General features: G+C 46.5%; 1 protein-coding gene across 6 annotated transcripts in view; it reads right to left on the bottom strand.

The window, feature by feature from the left end:
• Nf1 (neurofibromin 1) overlaps positions 1–19,933 on the bottom strand; it is a 175,105-nt gene that overhangs the window by 58,305 nt on the left and 96,867 nt on the right. For 3 of the 6 annotated variants that reach the window (XM_065431661.1, XM_065431662.1, XM_065431664.1), the window contains 9 exons: positions 19,571–19,745; positions 18,760–19,029; positions 15,693–15,860; positions 12,094–12,217; positions 10,441–10,743; positions 7,167–7,268; positions 5,037–5,174; positions 3,878–4,058; positions 2,343–2,701 (listed from right to left, as the gene is read on the bottom strand). In XM_065431661.1, the coding sequence (XP_065287733.1) occupies positions 2,343–2,701; positions 3,878–4,058; positions 5,037–5,174; positions 7,167–7,268; positions 10,441–10,743; positions 12,094–12,217; positions 15,693–15,860; positions 18,760–19,029; positions 19,571–19,745 (1,820 nt within the window). The remainder of the gene's footprint in view (positions 1–2,342; positions 2,702–3,877; positions 4,059–5,036; positions 5,175–7,166; positions 7,269–10,440; positions 10,744–12,093; positions 12,218–15,692; positions 15,861–18,759; positions 19,030–19,570; positions 19,746–19,933) is intronic. The other 3 variants (XM_065431663.1, XM_065431665.1, XM_065431666.2) reach the window with 1 other exon arrangement.

Here is a 19,933-nt window from a genome sequence, read left to right as displayed (position 1 = left end):
ACTCGTTAGTTGTACGTGGAAAAAAAACGAGAATTCGAAAAGGTTTGCTCTGGTGCCACATAGTGTTATGGATTCTTCGTGCTGGTGTCTTGTAGTTCACGAGGTCAATTGTGTTACGCACGGTCGAGGATTGAGCAATAATTCGCAATGCTTCAAATGGAAAAGAAATCTGAGCCTGTCAATTTCTTTGCCATAACTGCAGTGTTTTTATTCCGTGAAGATTCATTGGTTGAGTTGTCGAGTCGGTTTTCATGTAACGGCTACCTTTCTGGAGATCCAAAAACATATAAGATTTTTTTTTTTACAATAACTTCTGCTTCACATGTCAAAACATGTAGTTTATCCATGCCCCTTTGTAAGTAAGAGCAAATTGTGATCACCATCCACCAACACCGTGCCTCGCACTTCTTCCCTGTCTCCATGCTTCCTCTGAACTATGGCTTTCGCTGTTTCGGCAGTTCGCAGCGATTTCACTCTTTGCCCTTTTCACACGTGCACTTTAGGGAATTCGGGCTCGTGAAATGGCTCCGGTGAAATACATCCAAAAATGCAGTTGGCTATCTCCGCTCTGTCAGCACTGCTGCTACTGGTCCAACGTGGACTCAACGTCGAGCGTGTTTTCAGCCAACTGAGTGTGGTTAAGTCCAAGTTAAACAACATAATATCTGCTGGGATGTCAAATGCTACCCTTACGGTGCAGGCTAGTCTCTGAAGAAATTACAAACGCTGCTGCAGTTACGTGCTGCCCGGACCATTATTTTCAGGATCGGCACGATGGAAATCTACGGGGTCAGCGATGGCACCGATGGACCCTGAACCCAGCCATGCCGGCGAACAAAAACACACAGAGGATGCGCGGCCATACTAAGATGAAACAGAGGACATTTTTCTGTAATTTTATTCACTACCTGGTAGTTCAACCTGATTTCCAGCAGTGATTGCAGTTCACAGAAGCAACTTTATTTAGTTTCACTTTGCAATACATCCCGCACTTCACATTTGCACAAAGAAGGGCTTAGTAGTTTTGATAATCCGTCTTTTATCCCATTATGGATGAAAAAAAAAAGAAAAGGTTACGTTTCTGCCTATGTAACTTTTTTTTTTTTACATGATGAGCAAAACGAGAACAAGTTAAAAGCAGGAACCAACACTTCAACAAGTGGACTTGTCGTCTTCAAGGCAACATATGAATTTACACCGTGCTTTATGTAGGTGCCATAAAACATAATTTGAACGTGATTCTGATTGTTCTCTGCATTTAGCGGGTCTTTAGGTGGATTTTAGGTGCTTGTAAACCAGGTTTTAGAGTTTTTGTGCTATGGACTAGCTGGCTTTGCCATTTATGGTCAGCAACACTTCTCTGCAGCCCCTTATCAAGTCTTCTTTCCCTTGGTAACCATTCTGCTACAAAACCGACTGACTGTTACCTCTTCTACACTCGGTTAATGCGACTGGTATAAAGTGAGAGCACCACCATGTAGAACCATCACGGGTGTTAGCCTCAGGAAATTGTTTTCCTTGCGCCATCTGCGATTGCAGAACTTTACTGTTGGGCATAGCGCGGTCTCCTTCCCAGTAACTGCCTAGGCGTAATGGCATGCCACTGCCAATCAAGTGAGCATGTCTACCCACTTTGCCTCATGCTTAGAAATAGTGTTCAAAGCACCTGCAATAATTTCCAGTGCTTGCAGAGCGCGAAAACAGGGCCTTCGAAATCGGTTTCTGTTTCGCTCTTGGGCCATCTCTCACAATCCATATCTGTCATAACAACTTGTTGAATTATACCCATGTAGCATGGGTCCTTTCAATCGTGATCAAGTCTGATTTGTACTGAGCTCAATCAACTTTGAGTACAGCTACATGGAAACTTTTGATCATGACTCTACTCAATACAGATCCAGTCCACTGTGATCACAGGCTGGTATCCGCACTATGATTTTTACAGCATATAGATGACGTCCACAATTTGGCAACTCTGACATGTTTCGGGCTCCTGGAATCGCTTTTCGTACTTGCAGCATCACAATAACATGGCTTTACAATAGCTTTCGCTACTCCCGAGAAAGCAGTTGCTGGGGGTGCGATTTGGACACACCTATTCGACAAATTTGTCAAGTGCTTTAGACCCGCCTAGCAGCACCTGGTGCACTAAGGTGGTGCAAACCTGGTGCGCCCAACTCGATATAAAATGTTGGCCCACGTAGCAGCAATCATTGTCAATTGCACTTCAAAAAATGTTAACCCTAGGGGGCCCAACCCCAAAACAAAGTAGCCGCACGACAACGCTATAAATTTCGCATCGTCTACAGCGTAGAGCAAACGGGAGCAGGCAGCACACTCACCTTGATGAAGCTGTCGAGGACCATGTCTAGCAGGTCGGACACCTGTCCAATCTTTCCCCAGATCTTGGCCTGGATGGAAGGGTACATCTCCACCTCCTCGATGGTCAGGGTGATGAGCTTGTCCAAGATAGTGGCCACCCGCTGGCGCTTGCTGTCATCAGAGTGCTTGCAGAAGCGTGTCAGGTTGGGCAGCCACGGGGTCATGTACTCCAGGCACAAGTGCTTTAGCTCAATGGATGACGCCCGGAAGCCCTGGATGCACTCTTCCAGAAACTCCAGCGTAAGGTGTGATGCATTGGTCGCCAGTTTCTCGCTGATCTGCTTGATGAAGATGGTGTTGTTAGACGGGATGCACAGACCTGCACGTGACAGAGGAGAGGATGACACTATGCCCACCCACAGGTACAGGGCATGGCGACTTTGATTTAGAATCAATCATATAACTGCCATGAAAATCACCCAGTTTGTTTTGCAAAGATGTTATGAGGAATGTCTGTGCACGGGTTTGTGATTGTACACCACGCTTCTCCTTACCCCAGATCAGTTATGGTGAAGACTTCGGTTAACGCCCGCAATGACCAGTGTGACACAATTACTCTTTTGGCTCAATCATTTTCCATTCTTTCCGCCTGCTGTGCTATCTGGCCAGCGCTAGTAATGAAGAAAGCATGATGTCCTGTTCAATGCGGTGGGTGAAAGGGGGCTTGAAAGGCAAGAAGAACAGTCACCGTACATACTTTCTTTTAGAATGTACCAATTAAAATTTTCAACTGGTGTTCACAACTGACATGCGACTGCCAGATCATTACTGCATACTATCTGGTCTTATGCCGGGAACCCCACAGTGCCACAAAGAATGAAGTGACGCGAGGCACTGACACAAGAAAAAATATGGTGTTTATTCAAACATAAGGTTTTTTTTTCCCAGAATCCTTAACCTCAATGTCATCCCTCCGCACCTTATATGTGAATTTTGCCTTATATTTCCGGCATGGTCTAGTGGTTAGAATATCTGACTCTCTCTCTCTCTCGCCTTATACTTCCGCTTGTACTGCAAGCGTCCTCCAGCCGAATGTTCAGCTGCTTCCAGAGCAAACGAAGCAACCATGTGATTAAGATTCTGTCAAATCTCGGTCACACTCCCAGTTCAAAGGTGAAAGTACCTGTGAAAGTCCGAGAAAGGTGAAAGTCCGAGCTGAAGCAGTTCTGTATGAACCAGTTGAATGTATTCAGAGCGCTCGATTTCAACCACCCGAGTGTAAACCGCACCACAAGAGCACTCTGGAGTGCACGAAAGCAACCAGTCGACTGTAACGTCGGTAAGGGCTATGTGGCACCAAGGAAGCCCGCAGACACGAGGCTCAGGCTAGTGAGAGAGACAGCCTAAAGCGACCTGAGCGTTGAAGAGACAAGGGGCTACCATGGGTGTGATCAGAGAGCTTTGAGTAAACGAGTGTCATCAAGAGATGTGCCCCTCTCTCCCCAACAGATTAGAGTGCCTCAACCAGCGCTCGGGCAAGAGAAGGAAACAGTACCAGCAGTCTCCAGCAGCTGCCCTTCGATCTTGAGATCAAATGTGGCCGTAAGCGCACACAGGAGGTTGTATGCAGCAGTCCGCAGGTTGGGGTCTGAACTGCCCAGGTTGAGCAGGGCCATGTTGAGCAGTGTGCCTGGAACGTCCTTGGGTCGGATCTTGGTGTGCACCGTCACTGAATCCTGTCGAGAACCGCAGGGAGAGGTTGCGCACTTAGTAACGATTTCTCTCAGAGTAACGATTTCGCCGAGTAAAGATACAGCAATGAAACTAGCTTAAAGCCACTCTGCACAAAAGCTACCGCCACAAGCTCCAAAACGACAAATGAACACCGGCAATGAACAGGCCCTAAGCCATGGCAGTGCAAGTTCTCAAGACAGTGAACGACCGGTCCTCAAGTTATTTTTCAGGATGTTAGCCTTGCGACATAAAAAGTCGTAGTTTCGCCCGAAAGGCAAAGTGTTGATTACGATAGCAAATTAGCAGACAGCTATACAAAGTAAGGGTAGCAGTTTTATCGCCTGTATAAAGTTGTAAACATTCGCATGGTGTCACGCACGCACAGGCAAACATGAACACATCACACTCAATGGCTGCGGACACTTACTGTCGAAATGCTCGCATGAGAAAGCCCGGCATCAGCAGCGAGCAAAGTGACCTTTGTGCTGTCTCTCGCTTCAACGCGAGTTAAGCAGTGAGAACACACTGGACCCGAAGCTATGAGCCCTTGGCATAGTTAGACTCTGTCCCCATCGCAGATCACTTTGAAGATAGGGGCTGCGCCATAAGCAGTTGCCACAGGAGTAGAACCCCCCCTCCCCCAGTGCCCTGCACGCAATGGAAGATGTCACGCTTGCTCCCTGCTTTCCTCCCTCGCACGCAGGAGATTGATCCATCGTCGTCGACTGAACCTCACACGCTTCCACCTGCACATACAGCATATGGCATGCAGTGGCGATGCTACTGCCCTGGGATTTTATACAGAACATCAAGGCGATGCCGACGGCAGAAATGAGCCTGGAGTGTCTATGCTATAGCAATAAAAATACCCACATAATTCTTGCTGGAGATTAAGAGCAAGTATCTGTGGAGGTGACAGCTGGCCTAGTGGAACCACACCTTTCTAGGCATGCCAGTGAAAGAGTTCAGCCAGTACTCACAGGCTGCGAGAGCTCCCAGCGCGTACGTATGTGGATGATGGCTTGGACGATGCTGTCACAGTCGTTGTGGATGAAGGACAGCGGGCCACTCTCGTTGGCGATGGTCAGCGTGAACTGGTTGTCGTCCACCAGGCACACCTGCCAAAGGAAACAGCGTCAGCTTGAGTTGCAAGGCTACGCCATAACCGCTGGTGGGCAACAAGAGTGGCAAGTACCCACAGTAGTTCCACAAAACACTCGAGAGGTCTCCACAAGCATACAAGCTTTGGGTGCATCAATGCACCCAAATTCACAAAGAAAGATACAGTTAAACTTCAACACAGTTAAACCTTGATATAATGAAGTTGGTAAAATCAGCAATTTGCTTCATTATATCTAAATTTCCTTATACAGTTAAACCTCTATATAACGAATTTCAACATAACAAAATCCTCAATATAATAAAGTTTTTAACTTTTTATAACTTCTGGTCCATAGAACACCATGTATTTAGAACCTCAGTACAGTGAAATCTCCCTATAACAAACTTCAGGGGACGACGGCAAATGATTAGTTATCTTGAAAGATCGTTATTGTGAAAGCCCCAAAATTAACCATTCCATAGATTTATCAGTTGTCACTGCGTGGGTTATGCATGAAAACATTGCTGTTGGCTCTTGGCCCATAGCACCGCACAGTAAGAGTGGTACGCGCAAAAGAGACGCTGACGTCGACGAAACCACAGACAAAAAGGAAGCTCCATGTCACCTCCAAAGCACAATGTTTCTTTTTGTTTGTTTGTTATTCAAATATATTTATTTATTTATTTAGTTATTTACTTGTAGTACCCTCAGGGCCAATAGCATTACAGAGGGGAGTGGGTTAGGAGAAAAGAAACAATACAATGTTTCGCACCTTGCTTGGCTTGAGGCGAGGTGTGGAACTGCCTCACTTGAAGCTGACAACTTAACTATTCCAAAGTATAATCGCATGTAAAAAATACATCCGGAAAGTGCAACCGTGTGGTATCCCTGCAAGCCCTGTCAGCTTGAGAAATCTAGAAGAAATGCTGAGTCAAAAGCGCCGCAAGCATCTTGCCACGTACTTACTTCTCACAGGCTTGCACAGGAAAACCCTATGTCCACCAGCCTAGCATGCTTTACGCGAAGCTCGCCAACATCCTTCTCCAAGGCATCCAGGTGCTCCACACAGTGCAACGGAAGCTTGCTTGCGAAAACGAAGCACCGGAGGGACTGAACCATTTGCCGGCCCTCATGTGAGGACAATGCTGAGGCAGCTTGCCCTACTGCGTCATCGCTGCCATCGTCGGCATCACTGTCTGGCGCAAGCATGTTCACAACGATTCCCTCATCAGTTAGAAGCACTTACGTTTCCTAATCTAAAACTGTGCGCTTTCTTTTCATTGGCAACATTGTGCATTGCTGATGATCAGAAGAACGATCAGCGATCTTCCGTTTCGGCAGGAAGTCAAACGAGGCTGAGAAACCGCATGGCCAGGAACAATTTCAATGCAACCAACAAAGACGAACGCAAGCAATTAAGCTGTTTGTAGTACTGCGCTGAACAAGGAGCCAGCGAGCAACATGCGAGCAATCTGTGAGCAGCGCAGTTGGCGCGGTCCATTCCTGTTTCGCAGGGTGGGGCAGCGCAGAGCTATGGACGCAGCCCATTCGTATTTGGAGGGGTGGAAGGGCAACGGGGGAGAGGCGCGCGGAGATGGCTGCAAAATGAGCGAAGAGGTGGCTGTTGAAGCAGCGGCCTGTGTGCAATGCCTTGATGTTATTGTTTTCTTTGTTCCTTTTCAAGGATTTTGCATTCTTCTACCTTTCTGCTTGGACATCCAGCAGCCAGAATTCATAGTTATTACCGATAATACGGCATCGGGGCATTGTAGCACGCGAATTATTTCACCATGAAAAACATACAAAAGTTGATGGTGCCGCAGCTTCCGATTGCTACAACCGATATAGTGTTACAACCGGTATAGTTATAAGTGGGTTCGACAATGCTCAAATCATAATACTGTGGCCTCTGGTTATTGCAGCTGCAACTGTACTATTCAAGTGACCAGCTCACAAGTTGGCCCACCGTCATTTCTAGTGTCATTGTGTTGGTTGCAAGGTTACAAACCTCCTCAATCTCGGAAGCATAGTAGACGTCGTTCAGGAGGACCGAGTGGCTGAGCACTTTCGTCTTCTCAGCAGAGGTCACCTGGATGGCTGTTGGACCTACCTGCAGGGTGCAAAGGGCACGGAACATCCGTCACATGCAGCAGTGGCAAAAAAACAGCAGCAGGTGAACATTCTGCCGAGCGCTGCCCCACAAGCCCATTGTTGGCTTGGGCAGGCTCGTATTTGTATGTCATTTTCGAAATAAATAAATAATTTATATATGTTCATGACGTGCTTGCTACAATGCACTGAAAAGGCACTGGGGGCTTAGGAAGACCTGCCTCTGCAATGAGCCCTCGATGAATAAATGTGCCACAACTGCCCGTAAGACAAAGCCTGTTAGAGGGGCTCCGCAATTATTTTTATGGAGGGCATGGAATGTCTCTAGCATTAGAAGGCATCTTGCAAATCTTTTCCAAGAAGAAGGTTTTGCAATGCGTCTTGTGAGTATGGTATTGTCGGCAATCAAATGCTGCCTCCTCTACAACCTTATGGTGTTTCCCACCTTCTCGTCATTCATATTGCACTTGAAGCCGTGCTGCTGTTTTCACATGAAATAATGAGCGCCACACTCCAGCTGTCAATGCTAGCTTTGGTGTTGGAGTGACCTTAGAGATCAGGTAACTAAGAACCCATGGTACCTGCATAAAAGGAGCTGAGAGTACAGTACACATTACATGTGTTCCCATTTTTATTGGCAGCTCTTAAAAGAAAAAAACAGGCGACACACACAAGCGTGAGCACTTTCATCCAAGTTTGAAAGTTGGCCAATTTGCTATGGTTGCATGGTGGGACTTGATGCAGAAAATGCAGGACAAGAGAGAAAGCATTTTGTCTCCTACTCTTGTCCCATATTTTCGGCGGAAAGTGACGTCACACACGGGTGTCTGTCAGGCATAGGCCAGCAGAATAAGCAGATATTCACTCATACTCACTCGTTCTCGCGGGCTTTGTACTCGCTTGCACCTGTGTTCACTCGCACTTGTCGACACTCACACAGGCGCCTACGACTCGTGCCCCATCACTCAAGTTCTAACTCGTGTATTCACTGTGACCGACTTGTTTGTAGTCGTGTTGACCTGTGCTCACTCTCATTCATACTCACCTCCACATGCCCCCTTTGTCACTCACTAAAGCTTGATCCTTGGTTCAGGCGTCAAAGGACGGGAATGGCCTTTCCCGCTGCCGTTGTATTTTTTTTTAACCCTGTTCATTTCAAACACATTCCTGTGCCCACTCCTCACATAAAACCCCTGATGATAGATCTGATAGAGGTCACCTGTCAGACATTCTCGTGGCAGTGTGAGGAGGTCTGATGGGAAGTTACCACAGGTGGTGTTACCATGGTATCACTACCTGTCAGAAGATCTGGTGGGTGTCTGATAGGAATTATGATAGAGTGGGCATGGCCTCCGAGATGAAAGAATGATGCGCACTCTTTATTGATAGTGTGCCTCCCAATCATAGAGGCTATAGAGCGAGCCACTGGAGGCCAAACCTGGCCAAGCCAGCAGAAAATCCAACATGGCAGCCTCCAAGATCAAGTAATGTGGCTCGGAACAAGCGATTTATTTAGGAAAATTGAATTTTGGGGCCTAAATTCGTCCGAAAAATTGATCGTACTACTGCATTAGCTCTACGGGAACCCTGACAATGCATTTACGAAGTCTGGAATATCTATCAAGTCCAAATTTTTGGAGCCTGAAAAATCCGTCAGTGATTGTATAAAAACATTGTGGCGACAGTTGCATAATTCAACCTTCAGTGATTTTACGCTATGAAGAATTTGCTCTTTCGAACCGGTGTTTAAATTGGTATTTTTTGGACTAATAATTATTTTTGCTACACATATTTTTTGCAAATTTTGCCGCTGGTTATTGGGTCTGCCAATACTGCCACATGTCTGCGATATCGTGTTCGATAACCTTTTCAACTATGTTGATATATATGTTCTTTGACCAATAAAATTATCTGGGTAGTCAGTGCTTGTGTTTGTACATCTTTGCACTAACCACCCAATTAGACCAACTCGCCAAAATCGCTATCCTAACTACCATATTTACTTGCATAATGATCGCACTTTTTTGTCAAAAGAATTGAAGCAAATTCAGGGGTGCGATCATTACACGGGTTAAATTTGCCGCAAAAGAAAAGAAAAATTTGTTTTTTCATCCCATGTTTGCTGTGGGATGACAACAAGTCAGCAAGCAGGCGGCTGCCGTTGAACAGTGCAGGGCACCAAAACAAAAATGGCAACCGGCAGAGCAAGCCGAACGCGATTTTTTTTTTTTTTCTCGCAAGTACATTACGCGCATTGAAACAGTTTCTTCCGTGTCAGTAATGAATAACATCATAAATATCGGCAAGCTTGCGACAATAACATAGCCATGTCCACTTTGAGGGGCAGAAACAGAGGTGGGCGTGCATAGCCGCCAGTGACATAGAAGCACATGGCGGGCATGCTGCGGAAACTGCGGTACTATTTGTCCTTACTACTATCCTAATACTGCACATTTCCACAAAGGGCAGGCGAATATCTTAGCTGTGTTACAAGCGTCGGTGTATGAACAGGGTACAGTGCTAACGTATCAGTGTAAACGTGGCCACTATCGTTGTCGCTCGTGATTTGTTGCGTGCCCACGAGTGCAGACGAGAAGAATCGAAAAGCGCCTTTTTTGTTATTGTTCTTGACCAAAACCATTATGAAACCTACAAATAATAAAGCCAAGGTAAGTTTGGTTGTAGATATATTTTTTTTTTCATGGAAGTGCGGAAAGTGATGAAAGGAATGAAATGGAGCATCTGCTTAAGAATGTGTGGTACGTGCAGACCGCTTGGTATGTCTTCAAGAGTCGTTCGCGTGGCATTCGACAGATGGTAAGCGCGATCATCATTAGCTAGACTTGGCACATGACATATCGCTGCAACAAGTTCGTGGTGCGATCATTACGTGAGTGCGATCATTATGCGAGTAGATACGGTACATGTGGTAACACTGCCTGTGGGAAGGTCAGGTTAGAATCTGATAAGAGTGATGGAAGGTGTGATGGAAGTCACATTGCAGAAGTTATGAGGGAAATGTGACACACTCTGACGGGATGTGTCACAGGTGGTGCTACCACACCAACTGTCACCGATCCTGTCAGAACATGCTCGCTGCAGGGAGGGTGGGGGGTGGGGAAAACCGCGCTCTCCCAATCCGGTTCAAAGAACGTGCGTCTGCGAGCACCGACCTTAATGGCAACCTTCGTGTCCTTGTGGGAGAGCTTGAGGGCGTTGTTGAACACCTTGAGGTCCTCGTCCAAGGCGAGGGTGGCACCTGGCAGGCGCTGCTGGTCGGGTTCAATGTACTCGTGCAGCCGCTGCGGGGTGTCCATGAACACCAGCTTGCGGTTGCCCTTGAGCGGTGCCAGGATGCGGTCATGGTACTTGGTGTACTCCCGCACCCACGAATTGCAGTTGTACACGTAAGCAGCCTGAACTTTCTCGTACGCCACCTCCGGCAACACCACAAACCATTTCTGTAGGAACTCCGTCTGTGGAATGGGGGAGCAGTCAAGAGGCTATAGGTGGTCAAGAAACCAAACTGGCCAAGCAATCAGCCTCGACCATGGACTGTTGCACGTTTACCAACTCTCTGTTTCCATTACTCGCAAGAATGCTGGGTTGCAGCGGCGATTGTGCACAGAAACAAGTTGTCCCGACACTCAACAGCAAAGTGAACCAACAATGAGCAAAGGAGTACAGGAGAGTGGCATCCACCACTACGGTGAGAAGAAACAGCAGAACTCTGCTTTCACATTGCAGTGCCAAAAGGAGGTAAGCAGCGCCCATTCTTAAAAGGGGCCTGAAACACCTTTTTGAGCATAATAAGGAAACGCTGCTGATCTGTAGATGTGTGAACGTGTGAGCCAAATATAACTGCACTGCATGTAGCAGGGAATTAACAATCTCGCATCAAGAACAGTAGCAAAAATTGCTCGCTCTTTCTTTCGCCACAGCGTCATGCAGCTACGTTGCAAGCAGCCTAGCCCACCAACTGTTACTGGCTGATTTTATGATCGAGAGAAGATGCTCAGTAATCCTTTCATTGTTAAGTTAAATAAATTAAATATACTTGTCTGTGGTCTCATGAAGGCCAAGAAAAGTACTTCATCTTTGTACCAGCGGTCTACACATGCCGGCTGCGCATAGCTGCGTCTGCCGAGCATGACCTCTAAGGTTGCACTGACGTGCTGCACAGCGTAGATACCGCAGGCCGCCACAAAGTGCCGCTACGAGCCCTATTTTTGGCGAGACAATCAGACAACCACGTGCGCAGATTGGTCTCTGTAAATGACGTAGCTCTAGGTGCCCAAGCACCGCACCTGCCTGAGTCACAAGCAGCGTTGTTAAGAAAAAAAAAAAAAGAAAGAAACCCTTTGGCTGGGGTCTTGCCCTTTTCCCATACTTGTTGTGTAGCTTCCCAAGCACTAATGGAGACAGAGAAATCCCCACGTCGGTGTGATACCTACCTCTAACTCCACTTGTACTTGAATTCATGGCATAAGATTTGTGAGGCGACACCCTTTAACAGTGAGGCCATTCTATGAGTAGTTAGACACGTGTTTCAGGAAACTGACAGAGCTGGAGCTCTGCAAAAGTAACATGCACATGCAAGGACAGGCAAAACAAGGTCTGCATGATGCACTTCTCTATGTCTCATCCTAATTTTACCACAGCTCATAACATTTTATGTAGTTTACCTTTCTTCGGGTGTGCGACAATAACTGCTACTGAGAGAAATGAGACACATTTGTCACATTCACATTAAGCTTGTGCTTTATCAATAATCTGAAAGCCTTGCAAAACTTATTTCTTCAACTTTCAAGCATGGGACAGCTCACCCTGAATCGGTTGTCAGCACAGGTGTGCGTGAAGTCAACAATGAGCTCGAACGGTTTGTGGCAGAAGGGTTTCAGAGTGAGGATAACATGGTAGATGAGCAGGTCGCCATTGGTCTCCCCAATTCTGAAACACACGGTATGACAAGTATTGTTTACTTCGGCAGGTTTACAATTGTTTAGGTAGGAGGCAGGCATAATTATGCAATTCCTAAGGGCAGAGGATATCTTAGAAAGGAGTTACACCAGTTTTCTGCATGTATTTCGCACAATCAGCAAGCAGCCCGTTAGAAAATGCACCATACAAACAAAGAACTAAACACTCTCAACACTTTTCCCACCTTTCAGCACTGATAATCACATTATATTGTGGTGCACTGGGCTTCGACATCCAGTGCAATGGAGGATACAGGACTAACTTGAACCACTTGGTGGACAGTTTTAGATTGGGGTACACAAGAGGTTTGCATTCAGTATTCAGCAAGCCGCTTGGGCCCCTGCAAAACCCAAGCAGACCTTTAGTTATTGAGTACACAAGCCACAGGCATCGCATTCCTTCATTCCACTTCTAATGGAATAATGCCAACGCAGACAGGGATCACACATGCAAACTCAAGCTCAGCAACAGAGCACTCGGTATTACAGTTCACATTTCTGAATAATAAGAGTACATGCATGCTTCTTAGCTTAAGAGATTTTGCTAACTTGTTCTGTAAAATCATTTCACAAACCCACTGAGGAAAGAGGGCCCGTTACCAGGCCAGGCCATTTTGAGCTGACAAGCCCAATGCATACAATGCGCACCAACAATTGTGTTGGTGAAGTATTGATTGTATCTGCAATGTAAATTTCTAACCAACAATGTGCAGCCTTCTCACGAGCGCCGTGCTCCCAGCCAGAGAGTCAACGTCATTTGCACTGGTGTGCCTACCTAATTTGCAGTGCTGAGACGTCACTCAAAGTGACGCACGACTTTAAGAATTATTCAACACAACAGCAGTTATTCATCCGATCTGTGGCTTCAGTAGATGAATGAAAGTTTAGAGAAATAACAAAACCTACAAATCGAATGCCTGCGTGTCTTTGTTTTACTTCGTACCGTTCAAAGAGACATGTACTTCCATTTCGTCAGGCACGTGTGCGCGCAGAAAACAAAACTATGTCATTTTCTACCTTGTCCCAGCACACGATCACGCTCTTTGTTCGGCTCACGTCTGCTTCAGTGTTCATGTGAAACTCACTTATCAAATTGCTAGTCTGGTGCCAGCGGTACAACAACGCAGTAAGGATCCACGAGCCGGGCGAGTCTCTCCAAATGTGTGCACACCGAAGGATCCATTTCGCAGAAGCAGCCACACAACAATGCAGGTGCTCTTGGGCACAGTTCGTTTGATCATGCACGGAACGAAACGAAACAAACGCAACAGCTCGCGGGCTCACACACGAGACTGTCACTGGAAGTGCGCTATGCAGCTATGACTCAAGAAAAAAAGAAAAAGAAGGCAGAGACCGTGACATGTACACGTATGTGAGACGATCCTCCGGCTCCAGTATAGGAGAATGCAGGAAAGTAACTTTGCATGTGGAGGCTAGACAAGGGCAAGTGGTGAGAGTGTACGTGTTGGCAGAGAAGCTCACCTCCCGAAATTGCGGGTTCGTGACACTTGCAAACATTTCTTTCTCTGCCAATAACCAACCAATATGACAAATTCTTGCAGTAGAATACTCCCTAGAAAGCATGTAACAATTTCCAGCATACAGTCAAAACCCACATAACGAAGTCTCATGACAATAAAATTATCGTGACAACTAAATATTTTTGTATCCCCGGCGAATGCCCACAGGATTCAATGCATTTCGTATGTCTCGACACCGAAATGTCACTGTACATCAACTGCGCATCAACGAAATTTGCCGGAACGTAACCTCCCATATTACCCACTCGTGTAAGGCTAGCAAGCAAATAGAGTCGAACACGGCTATATCCAACTCGCAAAAAAACGCATATCAGTTCGATACAGAGCATAATTCGATATAAGCCTGCTAAAGAATTGCATGTCATAAAAGCACATACCATTTATAAAATCACTTTATTGATGAAAATAGCTTAGTTCCACATGAAATAGTCCTGTACTTTCTTCAGCTCGGGTAATTTCGCTGCCCGCAACACATGCGCTTCTCCACATTGTCTAAGGAGTCAGAGCAGCTGAAGCCGTAACCTTCTACATTCGTGCAGAAGCACCGGACTAGTGCAAGTGCACCCATCACCTCGGAGGATGTGGGCAAAGGACCGTCGTTGCTTTCTTCATTGTGCCCACTTTCATTTGTACTCGGTACGATGTCAGCAGCCTTCGTTTGCGGGCTCTCCCGTGGTCGCGACACTATCACGTGCACTCACAAACTTGTCAACTGTTGATATGATCGTGAACGGCTCCCGGAAATTCTGACAGCTCGCTCCAAACTTCGGCAACACCAGCAACGGCTTCGTCGCATTCATCAGAAGTTACAATCATCATCGGGCATGTGGAAGCCAGCACATCTGAAGCAATTTCCGATGACCCACTTGTACGCGGCCATGCATACGCTTCAGGTGCCACGGGCACCGAGTCGCGAGTTTGTCCGCTTTAGCCCTAATTTCACCTTGTACTTCAAGATCGTGCTGAGAGTGCCCCTCGGAATCTTGCACGCTGTGGGGCATCCGACTTCTTACCTCATTCGACCCGATTTAAGATTTCGAGCTTCAAGGCAACACTGCGGGAGAAGGCCCATAAGGTGCAAACACAATGAACCTGAAAAGCAGCGAGACACCTCGCACTTGCGCCATCTTGCACAATGAGGGCACAGGAGCCTCCGATTGGCTGTCTGAGCAAGCGCTGCGGGCGAGCCAGGATCATTTTTTGCAGGCGGGTGTTGACGGCTCGCTCGACGCAGCGCGGTCATGGTAAGGAGAGCGGTTTGATGGATCCACGGCAGCGGGTTTCCCCCCTGCCGCAAGGGAAAGCCAACTTCTGAGGGCACTTTACATTACGTTCTATATATCAGGAGTCACTGCTATTTTTGTTCAATGTAAGCGCAACTAACTTTTGCTATATATACTTATTGTAACTATGCCGTGTTCAGAAATTGTTCGACATAAAGAATAATTTGATGTAAACGGGTTCAATATAGTCGGGTTCAACTGCAGCCCAAACGAACAAGTGAAGGAGAGAAAGAGCAAGTGAGAAAGAAAGCGTGAACGGACATTTTCCTTGCTGAGTCCAACAACTGATCATTGACCATCACAGACCTCCAACCACCCACGAAAATGGCCAAGAGAGCTAAAGAAAGCTATTTGCTTTAAGAGCACCAAAGCACATGGCTTGCGTCATGGACTTTATCTTTGACCAACAGTGACAAGCAGAGGACACCGCAGAGGATGGCATACTAATGCAGACTCCATTGTCCCTGCTCTGTCCTTTTCACACTTTGATAACCAACCAACCAATCCAGCCTTTTTTGTTATTATTATTGTCCAAATTATGCATGTACTCAAGAAAGGCTAGAGGACCAAACAAAGGTGCTGTAAGCAAATGCAAGAAGACACAACAAGGTGGCAGACTCACTTGTATCTGCGGGCAATGTAGTAGAAGACCGGATTTCCAGCACGTGACGTGCCCGCCTGGTAGAAGATGTTGAGCGACTTGATGGACTTGAACTCGTCCTTCTCGTGCATGTTGTGCTTGGACATGATCTCCTCGAACTTGGTGCTCGTCATGTCCATACTGCTCCACCTGCAATGGAGGTTTGCGGCACTCCATTACCTTTGTACCCTTGTTTTTACTAGATTCATTACTAGATTGATCTTTTTTTTAAAGCTTTCTTTTCTCCTGCACTTTCTCCTGCACAAGGTAAAGTCCTGCAAAAATTTGTGAACTTGTGTGAATTGTGTGTGAATTTGTGAAGAATCAACGAACATAATGCCTTAGCGTGTAGCCTGTCTGCATAGCATACCCATCACGTCATTATGCTGTCAACGTTTTGTCATGTTCTTATGTGAACAACTAGCCAACAGGGCAGCACTATAGTACTACTCTGTTTGTACATTGCATGCAACATTATCGAGGCTAGCAAGACTTCTTGCCGTAGCTATGTTCGTACCAAGAAATAGTCTGATGTTTGTCATCGGCAATTACATTATGAAACTGCTTATTTAGACTTAGTAATAAGTGGGAAAAAAAGAAACATTTAATCCTCAAAAATGAATAAATTGTGTTATATGGCTGTTAAAGGGGTCCCGAACTAGCCCTTAGGCTTCGTGAAAAAACACAGTCTGTGGATACCACACGCTGCTGTGAACACCTCAGCCAAGTTTTGCTGTCATATATGGTGCATGGAGCTTGCACGCGAAGTGCACAGTCCCCTTTCTCTCAAGCGCTCTTTTTTCAACAGAAGCATGCTCCTCATTCTCTTCAGGAAGCTTTAGTTCGTAATAAAGCAAATTCCCATACACGGCTGCTAATGGCCAATAGCTGACGTCCATCAAGAAGGGTGTCTGGATCAGTGCGCTTCCTGCTACTGTTACTGTGCATATTTATTGATGCAGTTTAATAAACGGGCTGAAGCAAGCGAAAATGCGCTTTTGAATTTCGATAATAATTACATACTTCCGGAAGAAGCTGACTATTGTCTGCTCACGTACACTCGGCTGCAGCTACCTGCGTAGGAATTAAACGTTGGCCACCCTGCTTATAAGTGTCTTAGCCAGCAGGTCTCGCTAATTTCGACTAGTTTTGAACGCTTAACAAGCCTCGAACTGCACGAATCTTAAGATTAGACTGCACGCATGCTTGGCAGCACGTGCTCACTCCTGGCCACTCCTGGTTAGATGCTTTGGCAAACTTATTGACAGCCCTTCAATATGCACAATTTAGATGCGGCTGCAATCTGACGGTCAAGCTGGTGAAGGACAAAACCAGTCTGCACCACTAGCATGGCCATACTGAAGAATATGAGCTCACGCGCGCACTCAAGCCCTGTTGTGCACAAACCAAACGCTGCACTCACACACTACAGTTGCATGTAGCTCCGATCTGCTACGTAACATAGATACCGCAGCTGCCGCGGGGTGTTACGATGAGTCCACTGGCTGAGCTTGCTGCAGCTCGCCGAGGACAACCGCGTTTCACGCGTCTTAGGCGTCAAAATCGGTAGTGGTGTCTATGCGAACATCCAAAAGCAAATCTGAACTGCGCGCCATGGTGACATTTAGAAGGTGGAGCGTTGTTGGCCCGCCACACTCCGCCGTAGCCTTCGCAGTGCAAGGCATTGAAGAAGGAACGGTAGCACAGCGAAGAGGGTGTTTCACTGCCAGTAACTCTGCTTCTGCTCAATGCATTAAAGTACTTTTTGGGGGAAAGCATTTCTGAAATAGCCATTTTAACTTCAAATGCATTTCTGCTCTTCAATATAAAGTGGTTTAGGGCCCCTTTAATACATCATTGGTTTAGATCATTTTGTTTTCCCTTGTTTTCCGTTTCAAATCTTTCATTTCTTTTCACACTGGCTTGCGCAAACATGTGTGAGCACGAAACTTGGCCACGAAATGAGACATTTTCATTACCAAACTTCTTGCATAGCTCCCACAATGTTGCACGCCAAGTATTAAACAGTATATAGTTGGTCTGTTTAAGAATGTAGCATCATTTCTTTTATGATGGGTGAATATTGCCTTCAGCTTTTCTTGTTTTCCACAATTTTTGCTACTACTTGCACAAGTGACACAGGATTGCGAACAATAACTTTGATACAGCAGGTTTGTCTTGGCGATAAGTATAAAGCTGGAGCACTGTAGTCAGTCCCTGAACATCATCAGTAAAAAGTGGGACAATGCCATTCACTAAGTCAACATAAACAATTACATTTCCAATTAATGACACACACATCGGTTCAGATAGAGAACCTTCAACTCAGCAGTAAATTAGTTTACAGAATTTAACTTTTTGTTTTGGTGTGGATGTATGCATCTCTAGCATCTTGCATAACAGACAAGCTGCAGAGCATGAAATCGTGACGGTACAGCCACAGGGCCATCTTATTCTGCATCAGCAAAAAACTCCTGCAAACTCCACTGGCATCAAGCTTTTTTTTTAGAAAGCAAGCAGTGGCCAAGTTTTCAAAAGATACCTTGCGAAGTCCGGTGCTCACAGCTATGAACAACGAAGAACAGGAGTGTCAAAGTGTTTGAATGCTCCTTTGGCCTGTGCTATGCCTGTTTGCTTAAAACATGCAGGCCGCATCTCTACTACAGGTCTATACTGACCTATACTGTATTGCAGGGACAGAAATTTGTTCTCAAATATCCCCTCCCAGAAGCCAAATCTTGCCTTGCCCTAGGGTGCTGTAACCACTTTCATGCATCCAGCTTCCAATTCTCAGAGACTGAAACCAGATGCATAAACATGCAGCATAACTGATTAGGTTAGTTGGTACTGAGCCCCATTATGTGTAAAGCACGGTCGTTTAACGGAGAGGCAAGAACAAGAAGACACTCGTCGTCGCATCTTCGTGTTCCCATCTTTCAGTCAAAGATATGCGCTGTACACACAAAGTCAACATGCAACCAGGGCATTCCAGCAGACTGTCCCTCAGAGAAGCCTGCAAGAGCAAGAGTGAAGCCACAAGCAAACGCACTGCGAGTCCATGGGCTTGTGCTCGGGCGGCCCCAGGTAGGCCAGCAGGGTGGCCATCTTGTCGAAGGGGCGCCTCCCGACCGCCTTGTGGTCCCGCGAGCTCGACAGGTAGTCCCCGATCTTCTCCTGGTGGTTCCACAACAGCCGGTGCAGGGCGTGCACGTTGGCGTCGCTCACAAACGACATGCTGTGGCTGCCGGGCTCCACCGACTCGCAGTCCGACGTGATCTGCATCACCCATCTGCAGCAGCGGCATGTGCCCTGGTAAGCACTGCCCCACAAATTCCTTGAGCGCATGAAACGGGCAGTGGAGCTGGTCGGCAAGCATTAGTGACAACACAACAGCACAAAGAAAAGCAAAACGCTGACACAGTCGAACCTTGTCAGAACGAACTCACATCTGACACGAAAATACTTTCACTCTATCTGATATTCGTTATAAGCATATATTCATTACACACCGATATCGACAAGAAAGATTTCAGGTTTACTTTGTTCTATCTCATAGTTGTCCAATATAGTGAGGTTTGAGTGTTCTTGAATCCACTCAATGTCTTCTTTATCTGTGTTCCTTGTGTGTTGGAAATTTTCTTGTTGTTTGCATTGTTGTTTCGTTATTAGAGTGGTGTTCAAGCCTACATAGCTTTATGCACCAGCGAACAAACTTTGCTGGACATCCAGAACTTTGCATCAATGTCAATGACGGTTTGATGTTGACATTTGATGCGCTACAGCAAATGTCTACACCTAAGAGACGCCCCGGACGGCATCCTGGGCGTCCGAGAATGTCGACAGCCGAAGGTGTTCCTGACCTGCGACCGGCTTCAAAGTTGGCACGCAGGAAGTCGTTGAAGGGCAGCATGTGCTGCTCCTTGCTAAACTCCACGTGGTTGGCAATGTTCTGCAGGATCTTGGACATGAGCATCAGGCCCCTCTTGACGCGTGACGATGGCTGCCGGTCCACTATGCCCATCTCGTACGGGGACACTGTGCAGAACGGGAGCACACAGGAACCTCGCATCTCTACTCGGGTATACTCTGGCTGCCAGGAATAAAAGATATATTTTCAGATCTGCGAGGCTTTGCAGAAGCCAAGACCTGCAAGCTTCTCTTTGTTCTGCAACACCTCTAAAACCGTTTCACTAGAATACTTGACAGCTGAGGCTTATGCGAAT

The sequence above is a fragment of the Dermacentor albipictus genome, chromosome 2, assembly GCF_038994185.2.
Source record: "Dermacentor albipictus isolate Rhodes 1998 colony chromosome 2, USDA_Dalb.pri_finalv2, whole genome shotgun sequence".
Lineage (NCBI taxonomy): Eukaryota > Metazoa > Arthropoda > Arachnida > Ixodida > Ixodidae > Dermacentor > Dermacentor albipictus.
Note: the sequence above shows the minus strand (reverse complement) of the source record. Positions and strands in the feature narration are given on the sequence as shown.